Source organism: Dromiciops gliroides, chromosome 1, assembly GCF_019393635.1.
Source record: "Dromiciops gliroides isolate mDroGli1 chromosome 1, mDroGli1.pri, whole genome shotgun sequence".
In the NCBI taxonomy this organism is placed as follows: Eukaryota; Metazoa; Chordata; class Mammalia; order Microbiotheria; family Microbiotheriidae; genus Dromiciops; species Dromiciops gliroides.
Window position 1 is genome coordinate 353,087,131 of NC_057861.1, and position 17,273 is coordinate 353,104,403.

Consider the following 17,273-nt stretch of genomic DNA (forward strand, 5'->3'; position numbering starts at 1 on the left):
GTTAAAACACTCTGAGGTCCCACTTCACCCTTATCAGAAATGACAAATGATGGAAGGGATGAGGGAAAAATAGGTATACTAATGAACTCTTAGTGGAGTTGTGAACTGGTTCAACCATTCTGGAAAACAATTTGGAACTTTGCCCAGAGGGCTTTAAAGCTGTGAATACCCCTTGGCCTAGCAATTCCATTACTAGGTTTGTATCCCAAAGAAATTTATTTTTTAAAATAGAAGGACCTATATCTACACAAATATTTATAGCAACTTTTTGTGGTGGCTAAGAATTGGAAATTGAGGTGATAATCATCAATTGGGGAATGGCTGATCAAGTTGTAGTATATGATTGTGATGGACTACTCTTGTGGTACAAGAAATGACAAGGGATGTGGTTTCAGAAAAACATGGCAAGAACTACATGGACTAATGCCAAGTGAGAAAAGCCAGGACATCATTGTGTACAGTAACAGCAATGTTGTATTAATGATCAACTATGAAAAACTTGACTACTCTGATCAATACAATGATCCAAGACAATTCCAAAGGATTCACAGAAAATGCTATCTCAAGAGACCTGATGAACTGAGTACAAATTGCTGTATATTTTTCTCACTTTTATTTTTCTTGCTTTTAAAAAATATGGCTAATGTGGATATGTTTTGCATGAGTTCACATATATAATGGATATCATATTGCCTACCTTCTCAATAGGTGGAGAAGGGAGTAAAAAGGAGAGAATTTGGAATTCATAATTCCAAGATAAAAGAAAGTCAAAAATAAATTGAAAAATGAGCAAACCCTGCTTCTCCCTCCCCCCACCCCCCAAGTACTACCTCATTTTTATCTTTATAACAATCCTGCGAGATTAGGTGATATTATCACTTGTGGTAAAAAATTAAAGCTTTTAACTAACATTTAAAAGTTGGCTAAACAATAACTGAAGGACGCCAGTTTTTGAAAGACCGCCCTTTCGGGGAGGAGACTGTGACGAACAGCCGTGCGCCTGCTGATACTCGGGAGAGTGTGACCGAGCACTCCACTTCTGGGGTGCGAGCTTAAAAGCAAGGAGAGAACGGAAGTGGTCTCTCTTGCTCTCACTCTGCACACACACGCTGACTCAGGTTTGACGGCGTGCTCTGGTGATTGGCCCTGGTCCTCGGTAACAGCACATGCTTGACGTGGTTCTCTGCCTCAGAGGTGGCCTTGGGATTTGTTGAGTTTTATAAGGAACATAGACTAAGCTTAGATCTAAGACTATTTATTTGCACTTCTACTTTCCTATTCTCTAATCAGCATCACCTTGTTTTTTGGCTAATTAATTCCCAAACAATAAAAGCTAAGTAATCCATCTCTAACTAAAGCTCAGAGGCTTCTTTCTCTTACTGGTCTGGGAGATATATAAGGGAAAGGTTAAAGGGGAGTTTAATGCTCTTATATCCAATTTTAAATCTCACACATCTCATCTTACATTTGAGGAAACTGAGACAGAGGTTAAGTGAATTGCCCAGAGTCACACAGTAAGTGTCTGAGGTGGAATTTAAATTTGGGTTTTCCTGATGCCAGGCCCAGTGTTCTATCAACTATACCAACTAGCGGCTTCTAATAAAAATTTTAAAAATGCAATTTTCTGAGCAGAGCGGTCACTCAGACAAAAGCTTCAAATTTATTTAAGACCATGAAAGAAAATGGAAAGGAAGTAAATCATGAAGAAACTTACTGAAAGTGTAGGGTGATTTGATAGTTTAAAAAATTGAGTTCAATTGCATAATGTTAAATGTAGATGAGGAATCAGAAGCTAAATATCCTGGTGCTTTGAAGAAAATAATCAAAGAAGGTAAATATACTGATCATCGTATTTTTAATAGTGGATAAAACAGGCTTATTCTAGAAAAGGATGTCTTCAAGAACTTGCATTTCTCAGAAAAAACAAAAGACCTCACTGTATATTTAAAGTGTCTAAGGATCACATAACATTTTTATTGGTAGGTTATAAAGAAGGGGATTTAAAATTAAAACCAGTGTTTGTTTACTGGTCTCAAAATACTCATGTTCTGAGAGGCTATATCCATCAATCGCAGCTAGTTCTTTGGTAGTCAAGTAAGAGAGCACCAGTGATTAAAGCTGTTTTCAAAGACTGGTTTTCAAGTTATTTTAGTCTAGCAGCTAAAAAATTTTGCAAAGACAACAATATTAAGTTTAAAGCATGACTGATTTTAGATAATGCTCCAGGTCACCCATCTATACTTGGTTTATTGTGACAACGTGAGCAATTTGCCAAAATGTAAATAAAGCTCTCTGAATTTAGTAGCTTATAGTTGAAGATTTAAAGAAAGACAGTTCAGGCTATACTGCTAAAATATATTATATGACAGTAATAACATTTAAAATGCTTTAGATGACAATAGTGACATTTTTGTCATATCATCAGCATAGGTACAATATTTAGTAACTTTAAAAATCTGCTTTCTATTACTTTTTTTGTTTTGTTTTGTTTTTTAGTGAGGCAATTGGGGTTAAGTGACTTGCCCAGGGTCACACAGCTAGTAAGTGTTAAGTGTCTGAGGCCACATTTGAACTCAGGTACTCCTGACTCCAGGGCTGGTGCTCTATTCACTGCGCCACCTAGCTGCCCTTTTCTATTACTTTGTAATAAGCTTAAACTAGAAATAGAGTTCTTATTTTTTGCTGTTACATTACCTTAATAAACAGATAAAAAACTTACTGAAATTTTTTTCATTGTATATTTCCATGGAGCTGGAAGCAATTTCCATATTTCAATGATCTTCAGTTTGAATACTAAGAATCTGAATAATGTGACTACTTAGCAGGATTCACTATACTAATCAGTGCTTAGCTATATGGAGTTGTTTCCTTATAACTGGAAGGATATCAATAAGGTGAAGTATGTATTTTATGATACTATGTTTTATATTAAAATGTTGTATATGTCATTAAATTTACTAACTTCTAAGCTCCTTGAGATCACAGATTGTACCTTTTATATCTTTCCATCCTCTGTGGTGCTTAATAAATGTTTGCTGAGCGAATAGGTTAAAGGGTACCTTTTGATAAAAAGGCAAATGCATATATTGCCACTTTGATGAAAAGCTGCTAGCTACCATTACAATATGTTTTGTAATACTGTATGTAATCTGCCTTAAAAAGTCCCATGTACCTTAATGAAAGTGACAGCTAATGGTCACAAGTTACCAGTTTTAATCAAACGCATTATGCTTTTCCATTTTATGGTACCCTAATTTAAAGAAGACAATGAGTGGAGTCTAATTTAAAACAGAAATCTCTGAAACACGAAGAAACACAGCACAAAGAGAAGGGCAGGCACAATTTTTATTACTGAAAAACACAAATTATTAACTATTAAAGGAAACACTTGATATAACTGTTTCTTTTCAGTGATTTGTAACATGTGGACACAGACACTACATCTAAGATACGTTAAAATGAAAAATTTGGAAACATAATAGGCTATCATTTCCAGGTACCTCTCAGTGGAGGTTTGAAGCAGGGCAGGAGAAGCTTCCTAAACTATTCTTATAGCAGAGGGTATGATATATAGATTGCACTAAGTTGAATCTACTTCCAATTGTTTTCCCAAGTGTTATAAAGCTCTCCCCTTCCTATTTGAAATGCTTATTTCTGAACAGAGCTCTGAGGAGATGCCAAGTCTTTAGGCACATGTTTCATAGGAATACCAAGCAGCAAGCCTCTGGCTATGTGTTCTGACTGTGAAGTAATGACAAAATACACTGCCTTACGAAGACAGGAAATGTTCACGCTACTACTTCTGCCATTACGAAACAACACAGATGATACAATGTCACTGCCATAGGAAACTGGCCTGCTGTTAATCTAGAGCTAAGAAAAACCTGTTTTCTTGAAAACAGTAAACGAGGTGAATTACGAACATTCTTTCTTGAGAAGAGGGTTAATAGACATTGATCAAGAGAGGGTTACAAAGTATTTCTACCAATTGACGGATGTGGATTTCATCATTTTATTTGAGGATGATTGGTATTGTAGGTAGGCAGCCATTCGTAGTATCACTGCTGACCTGCAGCAATAAATAGCTTCAAAACAGACTGCTGGTATCCTAGCTAACAAGGCAATACTTTCTCCATAAAAGTGTATTGTTTGAGAGAGCTTTTTCATATGCAAATAAACAGAACAAATTTATTTTCCAATAGGGAAATAACATAGTAATCATTCCAGCAGCAGTTTTACAAATATCAACTGGCAAGAAGCACACAAGATAACTCAGAATGACATCAAACATTTAAACATTAGTAGGAATAATTATGTAATTAGGACAAAGAGGAGACTGACCACAGTCGTGAGGTCTACAAACAGATTGCTCCAAGTAAAGTGGAATGTGTTTTTCTTTCCTTGACAACGGGATTAATCTCTCTTTGGAGGAAAACTGGATCTCTTTGGGAACTCTGTGGGTTTTCATTTATTATTCCCCTCTGCTTTAAATGATCTTATTAAACTTTTCTAGTGATTATCCATGTCTTTCCCCTTCTACAATGTGGGTGGAGTCCTAAGAGTCCCACTCCCCAAATCCAAGCCAACGAGGTGATTACAGCAATGCATAAATTAACCTGTTTCTCAAGCCAGGACTTTCTGGGCTACAACAAACTCCCCAGTCCTGTGACTCAAAGCAAGACGCTTCATTTTGAGTAAGCCCTCTTGGATTCTTATTCCTCAGCAACAAGACTCTTAAAGGACATAACTGTTCTGGTTATTCATTTAAAGGGCAGTGTGAAATTTTAACTGACTTCCCTATTTTGCTCTGAACTACATGGGAAGACTACAATGCCTGATAAAAATAAGATTACAAAATGACCCATTTCTTCCTAACCTTTACCTTGCATTTCCCCAAATTTGTTTACAACCGTTTTTAAATATCACACTTAACTTTATGGTTTAAACCGAAGGCAACTTTAGAACTACTAAAACTAACTTTTAATCAAAGCTGCAGATAAGGTTAAATTGAGTAAGGATCCGAGATCAGGGGGAAAAAGTGAGACTCAAGTGTTGTTTGCATTTAGGTGAACAAGATAGAGAGGTATCTAATCTATTTGCAGGCAGTAAACAAAGAAATGTAAGGCAAAGGAAGCTACTGATTTGCTTTGTCTTAAATTTCTCTACAGAGTTAGAGATAGGAAAAAAACAAAACTGGACCAAATCTTGTTGCTCTATAAATGTCAAAACTAAGAGAAATCATGTGATCTTCTCCAAGAACCAGACTGACAGGGTTGCGGCAGGACCTTCACTTGCGGGGCTGTTGGATGTGCTGTGCTGTCTTGTGAGAAGAATGCTTTTCCATAGAGGGGTGTGGTTTTTGGTGAGCCACCTGAGCTGCAGCAGGGGGAAAATCTTTGTCACCCTGTGGTCAAACACAAAAGCACAACATTAGCAATGTGGTAAATGAAATCATTTAACTTTGGGACGTGAAGAGAAACCAAACGTGTTCTAGAATCATCATAATACCGAATACTGTTTTTTTTTTTGTTTTTTTTTTTACAGGGCAAAGAAGGTTAAGTGACTTGCCCAGGGTCACATAGCTAGTGTCAAGAGTCTGAGGCTGGATTTGAACTCAGGTCCTCCTGAATCCAAGGCCAGTGCTTTATCCACTGCGCCACCTAGCTGCCCCCCAGAATACTGAATATTGAAGAAATATTTCAGAGAAAGGTCCTAACTCCTCACTGATCTTGATAGCTAACAGGTCCTGACATTTAGAATCAGAAGACATTGAGAACCAAGGATCCTCAGCTCTAGCAAATAGGAAGGAGAGGGCAATTATTCCAGAGAACTGCAGAAGCCAGGCTTGTTTGCATTTCTACAAATAACAACTATGTATGTACAGAATGCAGGTGTGTCTCTCCCTGCTAGAGAAGAACTAAAATTGGGGGAGATGACTTCCACATCTACAGTTCCACCTCCAATCTGTCACCTGAGCTCTAGCCTTACCCAGAGTCACACAGCTAGTAAGTGTTAAGTGTCTGAGGCCAGATTTGAACTCAGGTACTCCTGACTCCAGGGCCCATGTTCTATCCACTGCACCACTTAGCTGCCCCAACTCCCTCTATTTCTTATCATCTACAACCAATCAGATTCTTGATCAGGTTGATTCTAACCAAGCAGAGTCTCTAGCCTCCACCCCCTTCCTTTCCAACTTTCTTTTTTTCTCCCCACATTGTTCCCTCTCATGCCTAACTAGATTACTAGCTCTTCCCTGATTTTTTCCTATATTATCCAACCTACACAGGAGACTCTTGTGCCTGGGATATACTCTTGTCTCATCTATGGCTTCTGAAATCCATTTCAAATTCTGTGGTTCTTCCTAGAAAGCTTAGCACTATCTCTTCCATGATTTTCTCCAGCTAAAGCTAGTCGTTCTCTTCTCAGATTTTCCTAGAAAACTTTGATTGCCCCACTTTGTCCCTTGTATTATGTGTTTCTATATGGCATTGTAGATTGTAAATTACTTGACGGCAGGTTGCATGTCATTTTTTTTATGCTTTTATTTCCAAGGGCTATCACAATATGGTTGAATCGGAACCTGAGGTCAGTCTGAAGAGAAATGTAAAGGGTGGGGGAAATTCAAGCTATGTTGCATTAAATATAGCTAATATGTCTAACAATGAACTGCATTCAACCTTCATAACCTCTGAAAATATATTATATGGGTGTCATAGGCCTAAAGAATTCTACCCAAGGCTGGGTTCCATTAATCTTGTTGCTGAATTCCCCTTAAATTTATTAAAAATACAAATCATCAGGCAATCACAAGTGAAGTAATTAATGAAACCAAATGAGAAGGCCTTTAGTTTCTTTGGAATGTTTATAATGAGATACAAATAAGCTCTTACCCTTGCAATAACACCAGAGATGTACACAGTTGGTTTAGGTGGGCTGGAAAAAGAAAGAAGAAAAAAAACTTAACATTATTACATGATTCCAACAGTCTGGTCTTAAGTGAATTCAATAAACAATGGATAAGTAAGAAATTTATTGTTGCTTGGGAGAACTTGGTAGAGAAGGTCAGGCAAGGTGGGAGACAGATCAAAGTTATTTAGCAGCAATAATTTAGCTATTTAGGCTCAGAACACTTGTGGAGAATCTCTTCACCTGAATGAAGATAAATTATGCAAAAAAGAATGAGGAAAATAGCAAAAAGCAGGTGACTTGCGTAAAAACATTTTTTGGGTTGATTTTTGTTAATCCTCAAATTGTATCTAAGGACAAAAACAGTATTTTTAAACTTGATGCATTTGTGTGGATAACATGAGATTATAGAAAGGGTGTTTTCCCTTCCAATAACACTGCAACTGTATGAACCTGCCTTATCATCATAGTTTACTCTTTTTTCTTAGTTACCTAAGACCCAAAGAATTTCAAGAATTTACTTTTTGGTGTTAACAGGATTGTTATTTTTATTTCCTGAAGCCATAATGGACTAGCATTAATGGAGAACTACAACTTAACTGGAAATAACTTTTTCTCAAAGGAGAGTGAAAGGGTAGGACAGGAGATAAGGAAAGCTCCTGTGCAGTTCCCTTTCCTCCCAAATCTCAAATTCCCACCTTTCTTGCCTTTGAGGTTAAGGCGCTGAGAGTTACAACTGAAATATTCTCATATTCAGCTATTATTATCAAGTATTAATCCTGTGGTGCAAATGAGTTTATGACTGGATGATTTATTTACAACCTGGGAAAACAGGACGCAGGACAAAAGAAAATTTAAGGCAGGGTGCCTAGTGTTAGGAATGTGAGCTGTACAATCAGAAGACCTGAGTTCAAGTCTACCCTTTCTACTTACTGTGTGGCCTTTGGTAAGCCTCCTTTTGCTTTTCAGAGCCTCAGGTTCCTGTTAAATGAAGGAGCTGGACTAGAAGATTCCCAAGGTCCCTTTTAGCTCAGAATCTATATTCCTGCAAGCTTGGAGGCACTGGATAGTGAAGAATGAGAGTAGGTAGTGACATTGAGGAAGATGGTACAGAAAAGGGAGTGAAGGTGTTCTGAACACTTGGTTCAACTCACTGTTTAACAACCAAGATGAGCACAAATCCCTGAACATAGGGTCATTCTGGCTCTGATGACCATAAGCCAATCACTTACCATCTCTGTCTTTTTACCCATATGCCCCTCCTACCTCAGGATTATCATGAGGAACAAGAAAAATAAATGGTGAGAAACCAAAGGCTATAAGAATTAAAGTATTATAATTACTCTCATTTTAGTAGTAGAGAAATCCAGTTACTCCAAACCCATAGTGTTCTCCAGTGCCCTGCTTTACAGACAAGTAAGTATGATATAAGCAGTAGTAGGATAAGGAGCTCCACATGAAGTGTTCCACATATTGAGTTGGCTTTTCCCCTTTTTAGAAAAAAAGCTTTGTTTCAAAGCCATAGTTGTGGCTTCCTTTTGCTCATGGCAACTGTCTTATTGTGTTTTTATTTTTAATGCCATTTGTTTACAACTTAAAGAGTTTAGCAAAAACACAAAAAATTCCCCCCAAGTCATTTCTGTACCAAAATGAGATTAGAAACTCAAGTCTGAATAAGCATCCCAGCCAAAAAAAAAAAAAGCCTCCTTAATTATTTAGTAAAGATGGGATTCAGTGGTTTTGCTTTTGTTGGCTTCTTTTTTGTGTTAACTGGATTGTTATTTTCTTTGCTTTTTCTCCCCTACAAACAATTTAGCTGCTGGATTAATAGCTGGGAAAAAAAGTGTAAATTCAATTTTTTTCAGTAGCCCATCTGGTCCTCTCTTATCTTTATATAGAGCATATACACGATATGATTAAGTTATATAAGCTGTCAGCAAGTTAAGATTAGTACTGAATTCACAGCCTACCAATATAGTTAACTCATGGCTAAACATTTTTGGATCAAAAACCTAAGCACTGAAACCGGGATCATTTAACTGTGTAAATTATTTTTGAGGGAGCAGGAATATGGTAACTTGTGAGGCCTTAAACAATTCTCATATTCTTTCACTTTAAAACAATCCATTACTGGACCTGAGGATGGATGAATGGGTACTTAAATCACCCATTCCTTTCTCATTCTTGAAATATACCTCCCTTCTACTTTATGAATACCTCAAGGCTCAGCTTAGGTTCCAGCTTCTATAGGAACCTTTTCTATACTTCCCTAGTTGTCTGTACTCCCTTCCTCCTTAAATATTCTTAGTGCATTTTGCCTGATTGTCCTCTTGTAAGGGGAGATGGAAGAAGACAACTACTTTATATGGTATTTAATCTGTACATGTTACATTTCCCACTAAAACATATTCTTGGGCAGCGGAAGTTTCGTTTTTCTTTTTAAATCCCCAGTTCCTAATATAGTGCCCTGGAGGCAGTTAGGTGGCTCAGTGGATAGAGCAGGTGGGCCTGGGATCAAGAAGACAAGAGTTCAAATCCCACTTCATACACTCATTATAGCAATGTGACCTTGAGCAAGTCATTTAACCTGTGTGCCTTAATTCACTGAGGAAGGAAATGACAAACCACTCCAGTATTTTTGCCAAGAAAACCCCAAATAAGGTGAGGAAGAGACTGAAACAACTGAACAAACAATAACAACAACAGCAAATGACCTGACAAAAATAATAAAATAAAATGAAGTCATTATGAAGAAACAATATTGAAAATCTGCAGCATTTCTAACAAGCAATGGCTCGGAAACTCTGTTAGCTGCAATGATTTTATTTCAATTTAAACTATGTAAATATGACTTACTATCTGATCATAGAGCATACCACAGGATCAGAACTGGAAGGGGCTGTAGACATCATTTGGAGAAACCTCATTTTGTAGATAAGAAAATGAAGCCTAGTGAAGACAATCTGTGAGCCCAAGGTAACATGGGTTAGTACTAGAGTCAGTAGCAGAGCTGGGATTCAAAAACTCTCACAGTAATATGGAAAGGTCTTTGAGTGGGTATGGGAGCTCTATTGCATTGTATTTTAAATTAATTGCAGTTGTTAAAGCAGGTGTTGTGAATGACAGAATCCTCTCTTACTCATAGAAATAGCTACCACAATAAGAAAAAGCAAGAATGACAATGCTATGAAAATATGCTTAGTTTGTTAGAAAGTGCCATTTACTGAAGGAAAAAAAAAAGATATGGACTTGCTGTTTGACTCCCAGGGTAAGCTTAGAAAATTAAGTTTATTTTTTTTCTTTGGGGTTGGGGGTAGGTGGGAGAAAGATTTTTGAGCTTCTTTATCTATGACCTCACAGGGAAGTCTAGCAGACATGGCTATTACTACAGAGCTTGGGGACTTAATTCCCCAGGAGATTATCCTAGAAGTCATGCTATGAAGGCTACATATCATAAAAAAATTCTGCCAATTCAACAAATGGTCTGAACATGACCAGTGACCTTTAAGGCTGAATAAAAAGAACGAACTCCCATATTTAATATTATTATTACTACTACTACTAACAGTACCAGTCTTCCTATTAGTGGCGAAAGTTATTAGTATTACCAGAAATCATTTATGTAGCATGTTAAGCATTTTACATACATTATCTCATCAGATCTTCACAACCCTGGGAAGTAGATGCTTTTATCATCTCTATTTTGCATTTGAGGACACTGAAGCACAGAGATGTTAAGTGACTTGTCCAGCACCACAAATAGGGAGTACTAGAGACTGGATTCTCAAACTTTGGTCTTCCTGATTCCAAGTCCAGCCCTCTGTCCCATGCCACCACCTAGCTGCCTTATGATGCCAATAAAACTCATCTCGGAACTAAATCAAATTTATAAGAATCTAAGTCATTCCCCAATTGAGAAATGGTCAAAGGATATGACCAGGCAGTTTTCTGATGAAGAAACCAATGCTATCGCCATATGAAAAAATGCTCTAAATCACTACTGATTAGAGAAATGAAAATTAAAAGGTACCACCTGACACCTATCAGATTGGCTAACATGACAAAAAAGGAAAATAATAAATGTTGGAGAAGCTGTGGAAAAATTGGAACACTAATGCACTGTTGATAGAGCTGTGAACTGATCCAACCATTCTGGAGAGCAATTTATAGCCCAAAGGGCTATAAAGCTGTGCATACCATTTGACCCAGCAATACCACTATTAGTTTCTTTTTCCCAAAGAGATCATAAAAAAGGGAAAAGGACCCACATGTACAAAAATATTTATAGCTGCTCTTTTTGTGGTGGCAAGGAATTGGAAATTGAGGGGATGCCTGTCAAATGGGGAATGGCTGAACAAGTTGTGGTATATGAATTTAATGGAATTACTATTGTGCTGTAAGAAACAATGAGCAGGCAGATTTCAGAGAAAACCTGGAAGGATTTACATGAACTGATGATGAATGAGATGAACAGAACCAGGAGAACATTGTACACAGTATTAACAACATTGTGTGTTGATCAACTGCGATAGACTTGACTCTTCTCAGCAATACAATGGTCCAAGATAGTTCCAAAGGACTCATGATGGAAAATGCTCTCCAAATCCAGAAAAAAGAACTGTGGAATCTAGATGCAGATTGAACCATACTATTTCTATTTTTTTTTTTGTTTTTCATTTTTGAGGTTTTTCCCTTTTGCTCTGATTCTTCTTTTACACCATGACTAATGCATAAATATGTTCTTTTCTTTTCTTTCTTTCTTTCTTTTTTTTTTTTGTGGGGCAATAGGGGTTAAGTGATTTGCCCAGGGTCACACAGCTAGTAAGTGTCAAGTGTCTGAGGCCAGATTTGAACTCAGGTCTTCCTGAATCCAGGGCTTGTGCTTTATCCACTGCACCATTTAGCTTCCCCCCAGAAATATGTTTAATGTGATTGTACATATATAACCTATATCAGCTTGCTTGCTGTCTTGGGGAGGGGGGAGGGAGGGAGAAAAAAAACTTGAAACTAGAAATCTTATAAAAACAAATGTTGAAAACTACCTCTACATGTAACTAGAAAATAATAAAATACTTTTATGATAAAAAAACAAACTCATCTCAGTCTCATTTTCTTAATTTAGAGGTATTCATTTGTACGAGTGGGCCTTAATCCAGTTACCTATCAACTGAATTAACATCAGAGATTGCAGAGGATCAGTTCTTTAGTGGCTCTCTCTAAAAGGGAAAAGGGTAAACCAGAGTCAGCCCAAGAGAAACATGCCCTGCATACTGCCTCTCTGGCTTCTCTTCATCAGATCTGGAAGAACTATCAAGAAGAAACCCCTGCATTTCTGAGGAGTGGGTGAGCTGCAGCTTTTGGTATTTCTAGCTATGTTATTTTCTATGGATAAACATATGACATTTGGAGAAAGTTGCTAAGTTTGTGGCATACTAATAGCTTAAAATAAAACAAATTGCAGACCTTTACAAACCTTTGTCAAGTACTGGGGCAAAACAAGAGTGAGATGAGAGATGTCATAAACCTCCAGTCACTCTACCTTTAGCTCTTCACCAAGATGACCACCAGGTGGCCTACAAGCTAACACTGAACACATAATATTGAATGTAACAATAGAAATGCTAGAGTGAATTATTAACTTATAACAGAAGCATATATTTTCCATTTATAGCTTATTAAAAGCAAAGAGAAGAGCCATTCCCACTTACTGGGTATCCCTCCCATTTTCATTTGCCATAAATGAGAGAAATTTGGTTTAGGTGGTCCAAAGGCCTTTTTTGTTTGTCAGTATGGTTTGGGGACCAGAAAAGGCTTGTGAACTCTTACTAGAAACTTCCATCAAGTTGTTTCGAAGATTTCTAACAGTGAGGAGTAAGAGTCCCTTTCTGTGGTGTACTCCTCAAAGCAGAACTGTATGGGTTTTGGGGTTACTCTTGGCAGGAGGGATGTAGGGAAGGATGACAGAAAGATAACATTCTCTAATAATAATCTAAAACAAAGAATTTCACAAAGGAACTATTTGAAGATTTAATAGATTTTCTCTTGTCATTATTCTTAAATTCCTTTATACATTCTGAGACACTACTACATGTTTTAGCACTAGTACTTAAAGAAATGAAGGAAAACAATGGTACCCAGAGGCCATCTGACATTCAATTTTCTCTCCTTAAGATTATGCTTTCCTGAGCAAGGCCTTAGGGGATCCAAGGTTTTGAAAGCTTTATACTACATGGGCAAATATTTAATTTCCCATCTAGTGTAGAGAGGGGAAAGGGCAAGAACTGGCATCTCCTGTCATTTAAGTGCCAGTTTATCTCTGGAGAAATTTATTATAAACATTTCTCCAAAAAAATGTGCTTTGCACAAGGGTCATAGTAAGGTCTCCCAATACCTTAATGTCTTACAATGGACTTCAAATTACTCTTTGGGAATATTTTAAAACTGGTCACTTAAATTTAAAAACATACCTTCCTGAGAGAACTGCAGAAGTTAAAGCTACTCTGATTGATAACTGAGCCATGGCTCGCTATGACCTAATAATTCCAAAAAGAGCATCTTCTCCCACCACCACCTCTAAATTTTGAGGGCCTTAATCTTTTCTGTAGGCAGAGAGCAGCTACTTTTGAAGGTTGTTTTAAAGGAGTGGCCTGTTAAATAATATCCAATAGGTACTTTTTTTTTTGATACATCTTTATGTTGATAAAGTTCACATGATGTTTTACGTTTTATCAAACTTGGCCAAAAGGCAGCATGGAATGAATTTTTATAGAACTAGCTGAATGGCTGCTACCTAGACCAAAAACATTTCCGATTTTGATTTACCAAATCAAATTGGTAAATGATTACTTATGGCATTTATATAGCATTGCACTGATTATTCTCTTCCAGACATAAGGGCAAAAAATAAATACAAGAACAAGAAATTCAAGAAAGCAAACCCCAATAAAAAGCCAATTCCCCAAGTTTGTTAATACCCAAGTATTTTACTTTTTTTTTGGGTGTTGCATTCAAAGTAAAACCTACATTTCAAGTATTCTATAAGCTATGATGGTTGCTTTTAGGTTATATTTAAGTTTGATGTAAATCACTCTGACAGATGTTGTTTTGAAGATGGAATACTATTTTCTCTTAGGAAACAGAGACATTGAAAAAATACCATTCCCTCTCTTCCCCAAATTTTCAGGCCTTTCCCATTTTTAAAGAATTCACTTATTTAAGGTTAAAGGAAATGCATGCAAGGCAGAATTATCTAGGATTAAAGTCCCTGTAACATTTTCTATAAATCAGCAGAAACTCTGAAGCTTATCACATATGGGGACAACTAGCCATATCTGTTAGGCTGAGAATATTCAGAGCACTTAAGGTTTTTATGTGTGAAATTGTTAAAGACCACACCTGCTAAACCTCAAAATCCAAAATCATTCCATCTTGAATTTAAAGGTAGCTCATCATGAATTATACAAATTGTCTTTCTGAATAAAGCTTACACACAGTATTTTAAAAATTTAGAACATTGAAAGGAAACTCCAGACAGTCAAGATACAATGCCCAAAATACTTACTGAAGTGACAAAGTTGTTCAACAATGAGCATAATAAATACTAAGTCTGACGGTCTCATCTTGCAATTTGACAATCTATGAGACTTGTGCTCACAATTAAAAAAAAATTACTGAAGGCTAAAATAATAGAGGGTTTTCCTGGGATCACAAAACTGCACACACACATATGTGTATGTATATATATGTAATATATATTTTTAAAAATAGGCTTAATGCACATACATGAGAGGCAAAGTAGAGAGGAATCAGGAAAACAGGGGTTCAAGACTTCTTCTTATATACCCTAGCTGTATGATCCTGGCCATGAAAACTCTGAGTGCCCCAGGCAACTCTCTCAAACTATAAATTACAAATGACTGGCTGACAGGCATAGGAAGGTGTTTTCACCAATGGGGAATTCACCTGCATTGATGAAATCACAAGTCTGGATAAAACAAAACAAATATATGCATAGACTTCATATTCTTATCAAAGTCTCATTGGTGGTTATAGTTGAAGGGACCTTAGGAATCAACTAATCGAATTCTCTCATTTAATTTTTTTTGGAGGGCAATCAGAATTAAGTGATTTGCCGAGGGCCCCACAGCCAGTAGGTGTCAAGTGCCTGAGTCTGGATTTGAACTCATGTCCTCCTGACTCCAGGGCTGGGTGTTCTAGCCACGAAACCAAAGCTTCTTAAACTGAGTTACAACCCCATATGGGATTACACAACTGAATGTGGGGGTCGCAAAAAATTTGGCAACAGTAAAAAGATATGTATACCTATTTTATATACCTATATACTTAGGGTCATGTAAACATTTCTTGGGTGGAAAGGGGTCTTGAGTGGGAAAAGTTTAAGAAGCTCTGCACTCAGCCATCTGGCTGCCCCCAATCCTCTTACTTTAAAGATAAGTAGAAATTCAAGAGAGATTAAGTGCACTGACATTCATATAGCAAATTAGTGGCAGAGCTGGAACTCAAACCCAGGTCCTTGGACTGGCTCCTCATCCAATACTCTTTCCTTCTACAGTACACTAAGAACTGCTCTATTTATACTATTTAACTACTTCAGGTTTGTTCCCTGTTCGTTCCTGTCAATCTGTTCCCATGGAGTACACAGAGGGAGTTAAAACACTGATGATACCAAAATGTAACAAAGGCCTATGGGCTCAGAGACCTGAGTTTGCCAACTGGACAATGGAAACTAGAAGGGAGGTTGGGAATAAAAGAAGGGCTAGAAACAAATCAATGAGGCAATCAATCGGTAGGTATGCACTTTGTGGCACTTGGATAATTCTTTACACTTGAGAAGGGACCATTTTGGGAATGGGCATATCTACTGCTCTTCTTGCCCTCTTACTTTTCCCCCATGCACCCCACTAAGGACAGTGATAAAGATAATAGTAAGTGTTGGCACTGGGGGAGGGAGGACTGATGGGAGCAGCAGCGCCTTTTATTTATGACACCAAGTGGATCTAGTCATTTTCTAAGGGAAAATTCTCCCAAATATGTTCATTCCAATACAGAAATTCTGGGAGATTTCAATGTTGACCTTCATTTCCTCCTCTAAAATAATAAATATGAAATGTTATCTGTATCAAAGAAAATCACAGTATCTATTTTTTGGTATGAAAACTGGCTTGATTTTTCTGTATTTTGCCTTCCTATTTTCTTTAACTCAGGGATATTATAGTATCAAAGCCAATTTTTTAATAAAAACTTTTATAAATGGCTTTTAGAAATACAGTGCAAGTTCTACATTATTCTATGCCCAAAAGCTCTTTGAGAAAGAACTTCTGTAGGGCATACAGGTGGAGTGGGACAAAATCTCATTATAACAAATACTTCAGAGAAGAGTTGCTTTTAACAAAACCATTGCCACATTCACAAAGATGAACTGTGGCAACCGTGCTTTGCTGATCTAAGAAATGATCATATGCTCCTCCCATCTCCTACTTGTTTACATATAACAAGATAAATCCTTATAAAAACCTCCCTCAAACTATTCTGTGGAACTCTGTGATTCTAAAGCAGTGTTAGGGAGTTACGCAAGAGAAAGTATATTGTAATGCTGGAGAAGTATATAGCAAAAACCCATTCACTTTGCCACCAGGTAGAGGTCGAAATTTATCACATCAAAAATGGGCTTTTTATTGGTCTAAAATAATTTATTACATATGCAGTGATACATAATCAATTGCTCCTTTTATGCATGTAAATTATCTTTTTATAGTCTTTATGGGATTTAAAAAACTAGAGTAAAATGGAAATGAAGGTGCTTTAAAGTTTATAAAACACTTTGTGTGCATTATACAATTTGATATTAATAGCTAGAAAATTAGAAAATTAGGTGAATTGCCTATGACCACAAGTAGTAATTGTTAAAGGCAGTATGTCAAGTGCCTCAAGTCTTCAAGTCCAGAATTCTTTTCTGGTGCTGATGATAGGACGCAGCTAGATGGATGGCTCAGTAGATAGAGCACTGGGCCTGGAGTCAGGAAGATCTGAGGTCAAATGGGGTCTTAGACACTTGCTGTGTAATCCAGGTAAATCATTTAATCTCTGTTTCCTCTGGAGAAGGAAATGGCAAACTGCTCCAGTATCTTTGCCAAGAAAACCCCACAGATAGTATAGTTCCTGGGGTCATGAAGAGTCAAACATAACTGAACAACAATACGCTTATAATAGCTACCTCCAATGTGGGTTTATGTATGTAGTGATTCTCAACCATGGTGTATATTATATTCTCAATTTTTAAAAATTGCTCAAAATCACCACATAAATTCCCCATAACTCAAAGCCTCCCACAAAATCATTTATAAGTA

The 17,273-nt window shown here is 37.0% G+C and overlaps 1 protein-coding gene across 1 annotated transcript in view; it reads right to left on the reverse strand.

Annotated features, from left to right (window-relative positions):
- Positions 1–3,327: 3,327 nt before the first annotated feature.
- The window catches only part of LOC122728376 (death associated protein), a 67,366-nt gene continuing 53,420 nt past the window's right edge, over positions 3,328–17,273 (reverse strand). Inside the window, exons 3-4 of the mRNA XM_043966934.1 lie at positions 6,891–6,933; positions 3,328–5,404 (exon numbers count right to left, since the gene is read on the reverse strand). Of these exons, the coding sequence (XP_043822869.1) occupies positions 5,288–5,404; positions 6,891–6,933 (160 nt within the window). The 3' untranslated portion in view covers positions 3,328–5,287. The remainder of the gene's footprint in view (positions 5,405–6,890; positions 6,934–17,273) is intronic.